The 13,518-nt window shown below is 47.1% G+C and overlaps 1 protein-coding gene across 4 annotated transcripts in view; it reads right to left on the bottom strand.

The window, feature by feature from the left end:
* Positions 1 to 13,518, bottom strand: part of OTOF (otoferlin) — a 93,992-nt gene that overhangs the window by 30,178 nt on the left and 50,296 nt on the right. For all 4 annotated transcript variants that reach the window (XM_068564118.1, XM_068564119.1, XM_068564120.1 and 1 more), the window contains 4 exons: positions 9,045 to 9,118; positions 7,513 to 7,639; positions 6,986 to 7,040; positions 1,246 to 1,377 (listed from right to left, as the gene is read on the bottom strand). In XM_068564118.1, coding sequence (XP_068420219.1) covers positions 1,246 to 1,377; positions 6,986 to 7,040; positions 7,513 to 7,639; positions 9,045 to 9,118 — 388 coding nt within the window. The remainder of the gene's footprint in view (positions 1 to 1,245; positions 1,378 to 6,985; positions 7,041 to 7,512; positions 7,640 to 9,044; positions 9,119 to 13,518) is intronic.

A 13,518-nucleotide genomic window follows, 5' to 3' on the forward strand; every position in this document is an offset into this window, starting at 1 on the left:
AAACCAGCTGTGAGAATGGGGTCCATTTGTGGTCATTGAGGAGACCTCGGCCAGGCTCTGGCTTTAGCCTGGGTCTCCGTGAAGGGCAGAGGTGTGCCTGGGTTTTCCTCCTGAAGGCCCACGACTGGGGCCGCTCACAGTTTCCCAAGCGATGCCCTCCCCCAAGCAGCAGACGGCACCCTCAGCCCTCACCACGCCCAGGACAGACACCGAAACACAGGATGCAGATGCCGCGTTTGGCCAGGGTGCCCAGCTGACTTCTGGCTTAGTCTGATGTGTGCTCAGGGACCTGAGGGGCATCCTTCCCCAGAGCTGATTAAGATGGGTCCCTCCCTGGAGCCCAGAGGCACGATGCTGTGTCTGGGGTGGCCATCCGAGGTGGCAGACAGAGCGCTGGGCAGAGGCAGGGCAGTCTGGGCCCTGCTCTGTCTACAGTACTCTCTGTGATCTTGGCCCTTTTCATATTGTGGCCTCAGTCTCCTCCTCTGTAAGATCGAGAGATTGAACTAGAAGGTCTCTGAGGTCCTTTAACCTCGATGTGGCCTCAAACAGCTGCAACGAACAGCAGTGGGTACCGGGCCTTTTATCCCTCACTCCCCAAGCATCACGGCCAGTGGTCTGGAAGGACCCCGAAGAGGTTCAGGCGCCCATGACGGCAGCTGAGCAGAGAGCGTGCGCACAGAGGACCCGACTCTGGCACGTAGCACCCGGGCCAGGTCTTTCTCCAGGAGCTTCAGTGTCCCTTGTGTAAGATGGCATTGATGGTGACAACTTCGGACAGTGTGAGAGTCAGAAGAGATAATGCACCAAAAACGTTTACAAGAGTTCCCGGCACGCAGCAAGTGCTCATTAATGGTGCCCGTGCCACCACGGGCTGGGGCTGGAAGGAGGTGGCCCTGCCCCGGGGCTCTGGCCTGGGAAGCATCTGGGACCAGGCCTCAGGGGGTGCGAGGTTCACTCACAGGCACTGCTGCGAGCAGCACAGGAGGACCTGGGGTGCTATTCCTTTCACAGGGTGGCCCCTGGCCAGACCTGAGTCTGGCTGGGATCTGGACTGGGGTTCAGAGGGGGCAGCACTGCACGTCAGCAGGCTGGGGGTTGTAACGGGCGGGCCAAGGTCACGCCGGCTGGTAGCCCTTTGTCTCCCTTGCCTCCCAGCTTCTCCTGTTGGGCCCCATGGGGCCGGGGCCCAGCCTCTGCCACGGTTCGGAGGCCCCTTCCCCACCTGGGGCCCCGGGCGCTGACCTCGTTGTAGTAGGGGCAGTTAGTGGACTCCTTCATGGAGGTGAACTTCTTGTCGTCGCCCACCTCCACGCACACCACGGGGTCCATGTTCAAGCCCACCAGCTGCCGAGCCTCGATCACCGTGACGCTGACCTGCGGGCGGGCAAGAGGGGGAACGAGCAGGAAAGCGGGTGAGGTTGGATCTGGTCCTGCAGGAGTCGGGGCCTGGACAGCGGGCTGGAAGGTGCCGGGAGCCAGCACCGGATTTGGGTGCCAGTCTGCCTGCCGTACATCCGCTGGTGATCCTGGGCTCTTTCCCCCACGAAGCCTCGCTGTCCTCATTTATAAAGAAGGGGCGTGTCTAGATCACCTCCAAGTAGGTGTGCAGCAGAATTACCAGGTGGGAGGGGAAGGATGCTGGGTAAAGACCCTGAGGCCCCTGGCCACACTCCAGACCAACCCAGTCCAGTCTTGGGGGAGGGGTGGAAGGAGTGGCATCCAGCATCCATATTTTTAAAGCTCCCGGGTGATTCCACGTGCTTCAAGTTCTCCCCGGCATCAATGGCCCTGCCTCACCGAGGGCTGCAAACCTACCTCCCAGGTTTTGTGCACTCCGGGATTAAGCTTTCTAAGTCTCCATTAACATGCATTTAATTTTCTGCTCCAGCATTTCTCATTTTAAGCCTGCAGGTCTCTGACATCTTTTTTATTTCTGGAATTTGGCCCCCTTTCTACATTCCTGGTTCCCCTTCTTTTGTTTAATTTCTTTGAATGCCCAGTGGGGCTTTGGTGCCCACCTGAGCACACCTTTTTTGCCTTGATACTTGCATGTTGTGTGCATTCTGTATCTTTTTCAGTGGTGTCCACCTTTCTGGAATCTTATTTCTATACTGGGAAGCCCTCTTTCAGTTGTTCATCCATTCAACAAATATTTGTATATATATATATATATATATATATATATATATATATATATATATATATATATATATGTATGTAGAGAGAATATATATATATATATGTATGTAGAGAGAGAGAGAGAGGGAGAGGGAGGTAGAGACGTGCGTGCGTGTGTGTGTTAGTGTATGTGTTTGTGCACATACTTTTCCTGAACTCTCATTGTAAGCCATCAGTTCTTGCTTTGGATCTGGAGGTGTCAGTGGCCATGGGTGGGCCATGATAAATAGGAAGAGGCACAGATTCGGGCTTGCTGGAATGACATTGAGCCTCAGTTTTCTCAGCTATGAGTGGAAGACACTACCTATCTGTAAGTTTGCGTGAGGGCTGAATGAGATAATGTGTGTAAAAGTGCTTCATAAACAGTAGACAGGTCTAGGAAATGTGAGCTCTTGTTATAAATGGCTTCTCAAATAGAATTTACTTTCAGTTAAGTGGCTGGTGTCCCAAACAGATAGGGTCGTGTGTGATGCTTAATATTGTTTCATTTAAGTCTCTTGAACTTGCATTTTAACAAAATAGCTTATGTTGAGCTAGTATTAGCATTTGCCTCAGCACTTTTCTTATGAAACTGTATGAGTTGCTTTTTACCATTCTCATCTTGGAGAGTTGGTATTTTAATTGCTGTGCTTTGATGCAACTACTAAATATGATTTTACTCAAGAGAATCATTCTCCCTTTTCATGAAAAAGAATAGCCATGAAAATTATCATCCACTGCGTCTATCAGATATTTATATATCTTATAAATATCTGGAAGGCCAAGAAAAATCCATACAACAAAACTAGCGATGTTAAAAAAATAAAAACCCTGATGACAACGAGAACATTACCAAGCAAGTATATAGAACTGGAAACTGAACATTTACTAATTGAAGTAATACTTGAACTATGAAAACAAGCATTTCTATGTGGAATGAGGTTCCAAAGGAAATGGAGCTGAGAATCTGGAGCTCTGAAGGAGTTCAATAATCACTGTTTCTTCAGGGAGCTAAAAGGGAAATAGAGCCAGCTCTGAGAAGTTTACTGTGAAGAGAGTAAACAGACACTAGAAGTCCTTCCAGAACATTCTTTGCGTAGTAGTTTATAGAGTTTTAAGCTCTATGAAACTTTATACCAAAGATTTTTTTAAGAGCTCATTTTTTCCCCCAAAACTAACCCATCCCTTTTCCTCCATTAAAAAAAAAAAAAGATTTTCTGTAACTCAAGACTGGGAAGTAGACAAACACAGTTTTGGCATAATAAGGTAGTAAAGATATGCCATCAGGAGATTAACTTTTGCAGTGTGAGAGGTTGGCTGGTTTTTATGTTTTTCACCCAGGGACTCAGCCGTAATGATAACCTCTTTGCCCCCTGCTCCTTTTCAGGACCCAGAGTTCCCACCTTCTTCCACTGAGTAGAGCCAGTAATGGTGGACGACCCTAGCTGGAAGCTCTGACACCAGGCGGGAAGCAGGTAGGGAGGGGAGGGCACAGGGCTGAAAGGAGAAAGGGGTGGGGCAAGGGGAGGAGGCTCCAGTGTGTCCTCTTTGCAGGCTGAAGGGTGGCCTGAGGGGTACCCTGGGAGTGCACAAAGGAGGTCGCGGCCTGGCGTTGGTGGGGGAGGGGAATGCCAGTCCTGATCATCCCCCCCGCCCCCGCCCCCGTCCCGGTGCTCTATGGAGGGGAATGTATCATTTGGACTTGAAATTAAAAAAACAAAACAATAAACTCTGAAGAAGGGGATTTCAGTCATCAGCAGAGGACTCCATCTTTCCATGATGGAAGAGGGGGAGGCAAATAGAGCCACTAAGGGACCAACTGACCAGCTGACCAGGGAAACTCTTTTGGTGACTGACTTCCATCTTCTTCCAAGATAAGGGACATAATCCTCAGGTGACTTCATGAAACTCATCGCAAGGAACACTGCTGAGTGTAAATCTATACCTCTGTCCTGGGAGAACCCAAGAGTCATGGTGCTTTGTGACCTGCTTCTGAGGGGTCTGATTGGGGTGCAAGAACATTGCTGGGAGCTGGAGGTGAGAGGTGGTGGACCCCTTAGTACTGCTCTTCTGAAACATCCTTTATGTTCCCTCGTCTCCAGGTGACAGAGATGTGACATGACCAGTTGTGCATTTTGAGAATATCACTCCAGTGGTGGTGTAGAGCATGGAGTGGAGGGGGCAATATGAGAGCAGGGAGATCAGATAGGAAGTGGCCGCCATATTGCACTTGAGCTGGATAAATGACGTGGAGGTGAAAACGGGAGAGATGTTTGGAGGTGAAGATGTATATGGTCTTGGTGGCAGGAAGAGAGGGTAGAGGAGAGACTCAAGACTCTGTGACCCGCCAAGAACATCCCTGCCAAGGGCCAAGCTCCAAGCTTTGCCCACTCTGATGGGGAAACTGCATATTCACAGGGAGGAAGCTGCAGCTTCTTGCTTTTGAGATGCCAATAATCAGGAAAGGGTTTTCGCATTACATTCATTCTAAACAGAAGAAACAAAGGGCCTGAGTACACCATGGTCTTTTCACCTTGGGACCTCCTTTCAGTGCTACCCAATCTTTAGGATGGTTCTGAGCCCTGAGGATCCTTCCTGAATCTGAGTTCAGCTAAGTGCCTCTGGCTGAGGTCTTTCTAACTCAGCAAAGCCAAGTTCTCCAAGAGAGTGAAGTCCTTCTGATAGGTTTTCTTGCTTTATACATTGTACTTTTTGAAAGCAAGAATAATTCCACATTTGCCTCCTCACAGCTCTCTCTCCAAGTGTGTTAACACTTACAGTTGAGATGTGAATCAACCTGTCAGGGAATACTGTGTTACCAGGTGCAATACAACTGTTTTGTTCAGTTCAGAATGTTTACAAAGTCTTTGGAGGCTGACTGTCTGGTCCATTTAATAAAAGTCTCTGTTAGGAAGTGGTTTGAAAGAGCTTTTGAAAACACGCAGTAGGTAGTAAGCTAAAGATGAACAGGGACCAGAGGGAGAGACTGTTCAAAAGGCTTAATTAGAGAGAAATTAGTTGCTCTGACTATGGGGTAGGACACCCTCAAGTTTGAACCCTGTTTCTAGCTTTGAATAACTGTGTGACCTGGGGCAAGCTGCTTACCCACCCTGGGCCTCAGTTTCTTGCCTATGAAATACAGTAATACCTATATTTGGGTGGTTGTTAAGATTACATTAACTTAAATGGAAAACATACCTACCTAGCCTAGTGCCTGGCACATAGTAAACCTTCAAAAAAATAACAGTTACATTAGCAGCAAAAATAACGATGGCACCATTTTCTATGTGCCTTTACATGGCGGGCTCGTGACACTGTAGATTGAACGGTATCTGACTATGAGGTCTTTGTTCTTTGGAAGTTTTTCTCTTCTCAGAACACAGAGGAGCAAAGCCTTGAGCCAAGCATCCTGGAAAAGCCCTCAGAAGTGTTAGGACATTCTGTGCTTGGGTTTTGGCAGAGAGGTGAGGAGGTGACATTCCCAAACCTCCAAGGAGCCCAGTGTTGTGAGGTTGTCTGAAACCACAGGGGCAGGTCCGCTTGACACTGCCTGGGGCTGTTTTTCAAGCCCCTGGGAAGATGGTCACCGACTGGATGAAAACAAACCGAAGCAAGGATTCAGAGAGACAAGGTGCATCCTTGAGGAAATATGACCAGATGTACCTGATACAAAGAAAGCTGGTGTCAAGTCCTCAATATTATCACCTGAGTGAGGTGAGGTGGGCTGTCCTTAAAGAAGGGAGCATGGGGCCTGGGAAATGGGTATCAAAGATAAAGCCCTAACCCGGGAGAGGGGTTTGCTCTGATTCTGGGGCCTGGCGCTGGACCTAGGCAGGAAGTGCAGTGGCAGTCAGGTGAGGTCTCCTGAAGGCTCTGCCCTCCCGACCAGCCAGCACACTCACTCAATCCTAGGAACGCCCAGCAGTCTTTTCACCTACAACTGGGTCTTGATAGCTCCTAATGAAGGGTCCAGAGGAATCTGTGGTCCTTGGGCCCTTCTTGTTTGCAGTTTATAAATAAGTACTGGGTACTTCTGGCTTGTACATTAGCCTATCGTGAGTTATGTTAGTGTAACTCAGTCTCTCAGGCTCCGATCAACTCTGGGAAAAGAGACAAAATTGAGGGTGTGGCCCTGCAAAGCTGAGGATGAGGCCCCAGGCTGGGAGGGCTGCACTGGGTCCTGCTGTTCACGTGGCCCTCTCCCCGCAGTTCCCAGCCATGCTCATGCCCCATCCTGCCTGCACTGTGGCCACATCAGCAATCTTATAGCTGCAAATCTCTCCCTATCTCAGCCATTTGGTCTCCAGTTTTAGAAACATACAAATAAAAAAATTAAGTGTTAATTTCAGAAAAATACAGAGAAGCAAAAAGAAGAAAAAAACACCCATATTCTCAGCATCTATAGATAGCCAGGATTGACATTACTTCCAGCATCAAAATAATACAAAGCAACAATTTAAAAAAACACACCAAAATATCTTTCTTCAGAGACACTTATTTAAAAAAAATTTTTTTGAATGCCCTTTGGTCTTTTTATGGTTTTTCCAGGTCCCTCTCACTTTATAAAGACGGTTACAAAATCCTAGGAGGGCTTTGACCAGCATAAGCAGAGTTCTCAAGCTGCTCTTTGGGTTTGTACTTCTCTACTTATGACACTGCTGTGAGTGCTTTCCAGGAACAAGCTTACTTTGGTAACATATATTCAGCTTGTGGTTCTCTATGACCCTCAGATCCATGCCTTCACAGAATCTATAACGCACATCTGGCCAGAACCCCCCACTAGACAGAGTCGGAAAGGCATGAGGCCTCTAGCTGCCCCACCTACCTGGTAATCCATGGGCCGCCCGGCACTTGGCTCCATCTTAATGTCTGGCTTGGATCTGAGGAGGGGAATGTACTGTCAGGCTGGGTGTAAGGGGACTGTTTGCAGGGGAGGAGGGCACTGGCAGTGGTTAGACCTTGGAGAAGGGCAGAAGGACAGAATCATGATCTTCAAACACTCCAGGGCTGCCAAACAGAATGGGGATCAGTTGTTCTCAGAGGCTCCAATACAGAGGACTAACCAATGGCAGAAGTGATAGGTAGACAGACATTAGGTCAACAGGTCCAAGTGTGGGCTGGGCAGCTCCGTGATTTCCCTTTGCCCGGATGTGTTGAATGACCTGGGAACAGGCTCCTGCCTTTGCAGGGTGAGAGGTGAGGGAGACATCCAGGAAAAGAAGAAAGGGGCAGGGTTAGGAAGGAGCTGCCCATGGGCCCTGATTCTTCCCCACCCAAATTCCAAACATAGCAAGCTGGGTCCTGCCTGACCTGGTGAAGGTAACTGGGGCTGTGGGGTTCCTGCCCACTCACCGCTTGTTGGAGACGTTGGTGGTGAGAGCTGTGACGGAAGCTAGTGACATGGAATCAGGATCCAGCCCATCCCCCAGCCGAATGGCCAGGCGGTCAAGGTTCTCCATCTCCAGTACTGCCGGTTCATCTGGGGAAGAGGGAGGGCCAGTTAGGTGGGCTGGATGGTGGGATAGTGACTGTATTTCCCTTTCTGCTTTGCCATCCAGGGAGCTGAGTCAAATTCCAGGTTTACTTGGTAGCACCTGCTTAGAATGTTATGGTCTGCATATCTGCGGTGTTTCTGGCCTAGTCGTGATCTCTGATTTTAACTGAAATTGCACCTGGTCTTGCTTTTTAATTTTAATTGAATGTAACTCACTTATGCAAGCACTGAATATCCTCCGTGGAAGAAGGTCAGGAATAAAATAATCCATACTTCTGTATCTCCTGTACCAGTAGCTACCGTTTACTGAGTGGCTATTATGTGCCAGGCACAATGCCAGGGACGTTATACACATATTTTTAGTCCTCATAATCCTCATAGTCACAGCCTGGCAAGATACGCACTACTCTCATGTAACCAGATGAAGAAACTGAGGCTTAGGAAGGAACTTATTCATGTAAAACAGCTGATGGAATTCAGAACCTAACCCTGTATTGATGTGTATTAATCCAATGAGATGAAGGAATGACGATTCTGAGAAGCCACCCAAGGATGGTGGGTTTGAGTCTCAGCCGGCAGCTCTGCCCTCTCCAATCTAGGAAGGCAAAAGGCACAGCTGGAATTCGCATGGGGGCAAAAGACAAAGAGAGAGATTCTGGGGCCAGTGGGCCACACAGGGGATGCTGGGAGGGAAGCCAGGAGCCCTGAGGATGGGTGTGTGATCTACAGACCTGGGTTAGAAAGCTACACACAGCTCCCCTAATACACTCCATTTCTCCCCTGTATTCCAACTGTGCTCCCTGCCTCCTCTTAAATAGCTGTCTTGCGCCCTCCCCAGCCTGCTGCTCCGGTGGCACCAGTGCCACAGGCCACTCCAGTCTTCCAGGACCCACCCTGCCTGTCTCCCCCAGGGCCGTCCCTGCAGCCTCGTGAGAGGTCACGGGGAAAAGGCAGGAGAGCGAGTCCTGCCACGGAGCAAGCATTCTCAGGACTCTGATTTTCCCCCAGAAACAGGGAATTGGCCAAATAACTTTTTTTTGTTGTTGTTATTCCCGCCTCTAATTAAAAATTTCTATGCTTCTGTGTGGAGAAGAAAGAATGAGAGCAAAGATGGCAGGATGAGCCCAACAGACTGAGGGGCTCTGCTGCTCAGTTCTAGACCGCAGGAAATTCGCTACCCACCTTCAGCCCTCGGAGCGCCCCCTTCCGGAGGACCACTCTCATGACCCGGCTTCTCCGTCAGCCAATGAGAGGCCAGGCCCCTCCCAGGTGGATCCGCCGGCCAATAGCAGGAGAGCCCGTTGGGGCGCTGCCCGCGGAGAGGAGGGGTTTGGTCACCGGAGGGGAGAGAGGGGCCGCCTGGACCGTGGGCAGGGGCACGCGTCCATACCTTGTCTTTGGGGTTCCTCTTTGTGAGGCCGGTTCTTGCCGAGCTTCATGGCGGAAAACACGCTCCTCCCGGCTCTGTGAGAGGGCCGCCAGAATGAGGTGGAAGGAGATAGACGCCGGGAGGAAGACACACAGACATAGAAGAGCAAAACCCGAAAGAACACGTAAGGGAAAGGGAGATCCAAGCTCCAGCCCCTCACCTGCCGGTCCCAAGATATATTGGGGCCCAAATTTACCAAGTTGGGAGCCGTGAGGGGGAATTAGGGCAGAGGGAACCCCACCACTTCCTCCTTCCCCGTGTCTTCACACCACTCAGGAGCAGGTCGGGGTCGGCGACCAGTAAAGGCGGCCTTCAGGTGGAAAGAACCGTTTCAACTGGAGCCCCTCGGGGTCCTGATCCCAGCCCCCTCAGTCCAGTCTTAGAGCTCTGAGCTCCGCCCGTGCCGCCAAGTCCATCCTCCCCGACCGTGCACCCCACCTCGGCTGAGTGGAAAGAAAACCAGACAACCAGAGAGAAAGCATCAGAACAGAAGGGCAGAAACGGGACTCAGAGGCACAGAGGCTGGTGAGCAGGTAGGAAGTGCGGTTGAAACTAGCTGCTTAGTTCTCAGATGGCTCTGGTGCTCGAAGCCGGCCTTGTCTTTCCCAACCTCTCTGTGCCTTTGGATTCTCCTTGGTCCCCAGTGAAAAGAAGGAGATGGGCCCTTTCCCGTCTCTATCTTTGGTCCTGGCTTTGCCCCTTCTACCTGTCCCCTCTCACCACAGAACCTCCCCCCCAACCAACCCCCAGGAACGTATGGCAGACTCCATAGTTCCTACCTCTTCCTCTGGTTGGTGTGGCCTTGTGTCCGCAGGAGAAGGGCCTTGCAGTCAGGGGGGCTGAGGGAAGGGGGCAGGGGGTCCTCACTGTCCCCTCAGTGATGTCCCCACAGCTGAGCTTGTGATCCCTGGTCCAGGAGGGACCAGGAGTAGGATTAACAGGCGGTAAAGTGCAGTATTCCATTACCCCATCAATATTGCATGAGCTGGACACCTGACTCCGTCCACTTCCCATTCTCCCTCCTCCTGGCTGTGCCCCTGTCATCCTGAGCCCCATTCCTAGGTGGGGTGAGGTGCAGATTCCAACCCTGAGCTCACCTACAGCAGCAGAGCCCACCCATCTTTGGGTCAGGCATCTCCTTGTGGAGGTTTGGCTATGGTTCCCTGAGAACCCCTGTTCTTTTTTTTTTTTAACCTTCGCTGTTGGGCGTTTTTATTCATTGAATTCTTACAATAACCCTCTAGGTAGGAACCATTATCATCCCCCTTTTACAGGTGAGGAAACTGAGGCTCAGTGAGACTGAGTTCCTTGTCGAGGTTCACCCCCATCTAGCAGGTGGGATTCATATACAGGCACAGCGTCACTCCAGCGTTTATGGCCCTCTGTGGGTAAAGCTTTCTTCTTTTGTAGGCAGTATTAATCATCATTAACATTTAGAAGCATGATCTTATTTCACCTTCCTGGCAATCCCTGAGGTAGATTTTCACTCTGTATGACAGACTCTAGGTCCATCCACCTCACTGCAAATAACTCAGTTTTGTTTCTTTTTATGGCTGAATAATACTCCACCGCATATATGTGCCACATCTTCTTTATGCATTCATCTGTCGATGGACATTTAGGCTGGTTCCATGTCCTGGCTATTGTAAATAGTGCTGCAATGAACATTGTGGTACATGTCTCTTCTTGAATTATGGTTTTCTCAGGGTATATGCCCCGTAGTGGGATTGCTGGGTCATATGGTAGTTCTCTTTTTTTTTTTTCCACTGTAACAGCTCCTTTACTTTGCAGTGAAAATTGATTTGTATATTCTTTGCCTCTGAGTCCTTGTGGGATTTTTTTTTTAAAATTCAGACAGAAAGTCACAAAAATTATACTCATCCTCATCAGTTCACTCAGTCCCATGTAATTAATTTTTTTTTCATCTTGATCTTTTGTTAGCACTTTTATGAGTTCATCAGTTTTTCATTAGAGTTCTGAAAATGCTTATTCATTCAGTTCAGCAGTACAGTCAGTTACCAGAAACCTGTACTTGTCAGAGTCTTTTCCATGACTTTCTTGAAGATGAAACCCTTTTATAGGAACATATTTGCAAAATCATCAGAGTACACCCAGAACTGTCTGTAAATGACAAAAGACTTAAAAATGACCACGGTTAAAGATTTGATGAAAGTTCATAATAATGCAGTTGACAAGAAAATTAGTTATTTCTGAGATATACATTTTAAAGTAATAACTAGGATTATTACATATAACATTATACCAGAACATATAAGCTTTTTAGAAATTTCATGTAATGTCTGAAACATTTATATTAACATATTTCCATACATATTTCCATACACATACAAATATAAGATTTTTAGAAATTTCATGTAATGTCTGAAACATTTATATTAACATATTTCCATACAAATAGCCCAATGAAAGTTTAGTATTAGTTGTTTTGTTTGTTTTTTTATACTGCAGGTTCTTATTAGGCATCAATTTTATACACATCAGTGTATACATTTCAATCCCAATCGCCCAATTCAGCACACCACCATCCCCACCCCACCGCAGTTTTCCCCCCTTGGTGTCCATATGTCCATTCTCTACCTCTGTGTCTCAACTTCTGCCCTGCAAACTGGCTCATCTGTACCATTTTTCTAGGTTCCACATACATGCATTAATATACGATATTTGTTTTTCTCTTTCTGACTTACTTCACTCTGTATGACAGTCTCTAGATCCATCCACGTCTCAACAAATGACTCAATTTCGTTCCTTTTTATGGCTGAGTAATATTCCATTGTATATATGTACCACAACTTCTTTATCCATTTGTCTGTTGATGGGCATTTAGGTTGCTTCCATGACCTGGCTATTGTAAATAGTGCTGCAATGAACATTCGGGTGCATGTGTCTTTTTGAATTACGGTTTTCTCTGGGTATATGCCCAGTAGTGGGATTGCTGGGTCATATGGTAATTCTATTTTTAGTTTTTTAAGGAACCTCCATATTGTTCTCCATAGTGGCTGTATCAATTTACATTCCCACCAACAGTGCAAGAGGTTTCCCTTTTCTCCACACCCTCTCCAGCATTTGTTGTTTGTAGATTTTCTGATGATGCCCATTCTAACAGGAGTGAGGTGATACCTCATTGTAGTTTTGATTTGCATTTCCCTGATAATTAGTGATGTTGAGCATCTTTTCATGTGCTTCGTGGCCGTCTGTATGTCTTCTTTGGAGAAATGTCTATTTAGGTCTTCTGCCCATTTTTGGGTTGGGGTGTTTGTTTCTTTAATATTGAGCTGAATGAGCTGTTTATATATTTTGGAGATTAATCCTTTGTCCGTTGATTCGTTTGCAAATATTTTCTCCCATTCTGAGGGTTGTCTTTTCGTCTTGTTTATGGTTTCCTTTGCTGTGCAAAAGCTTTGAAGTTTCATTAGGTCCCACTTGTTTATTTTTGTTTTTATTTCCATTACTCTAGGAGGTGGATCAAAAAAGATCTTGCTGTGATTTATGTCAAAGAGTGTTCTTCCTATGTTTTCCTCTAAGAGTTTTATAGTGTCCAGTCTTATATTTAGGTCTCTAATCCATTTTGAGTTTATTTTTGTGTATGGTGTTAGGGAGTATTCTAATTTCATTCTTTTACATGTAGCTGTCCAGTTTTCCCAGCACCACTTATTGAAGAGACTGTCTTTTCTCCATTGTATATCTTTGCCTCCTTTGTCATAGATTAGTTGACCATAGGTGCGTGGGTTAATCTCTGGGCTTTCTATCTCGTTCCATTGATCTATGTTTCTGTTTTTGTGCCAGTACCATATTGTCTTGATTACTGTAGCTTTGTAGTATAGTCTGAAGTCAGGGAGTCTGATTCCTCCAGCTCCATTTTTTTCCCTCAAGACTGCTTTGGCTATTCGGGGTCTTTTGTGTCTCCATACAAATTTTAAGATGATTTGTTCTAGCTCCGTAAAAAATGCCATTGGTAATTTGATAGGGATTGCATTGAATCTGTAGATTGCTTTGGGTAGTATACTCATTTTCACAATGTTGATTCTTCCAATCCAAGAACATGGTATATCTCTCCATCTGTTGGTATCATCTTTAATTTCTTTCATCAGTGTCTTATAGTTTTCTGCATACAGGTCTTTTGTCTCCCTAGGTAGGTTTATTCCTAGGTATTTTATTCTTTTTGTTGCAATGGTAAATGGGAGTGTTTCCATAATTTCTGTTTCAGATTTTTCATCATTAGTGTATAGGAATGCAAGAGATTTCTGTGCATTAATTTTGTATCCTGCAACTTTACCATATTCATTAATTAGCTCTAGCAGTTTTCTGGTGGCAGTTTTAGGATTCTCTATGTATAGTATCATGTCATCCGCAAACAGTGACAGTTTTACTTCTTCTTTTCCAATTTGTATTCCTTTTATTTCTTTTTCTTCTCTGA

This window comes from Eschrichtius robustus, chromosome 15 (assembly GCF_028021215.1).
Source record: "Eschrichtius robustus isolate mEscRob2 chromosome 15, mEscRob2.pri, whole genome shotgun sequence".
NCBI lineage: Eukaryota > Metazoa > Chordata > Mammalia > Artiodactyla > Eschrichtiidae > Eschrichtius > Eschrichtius robustus.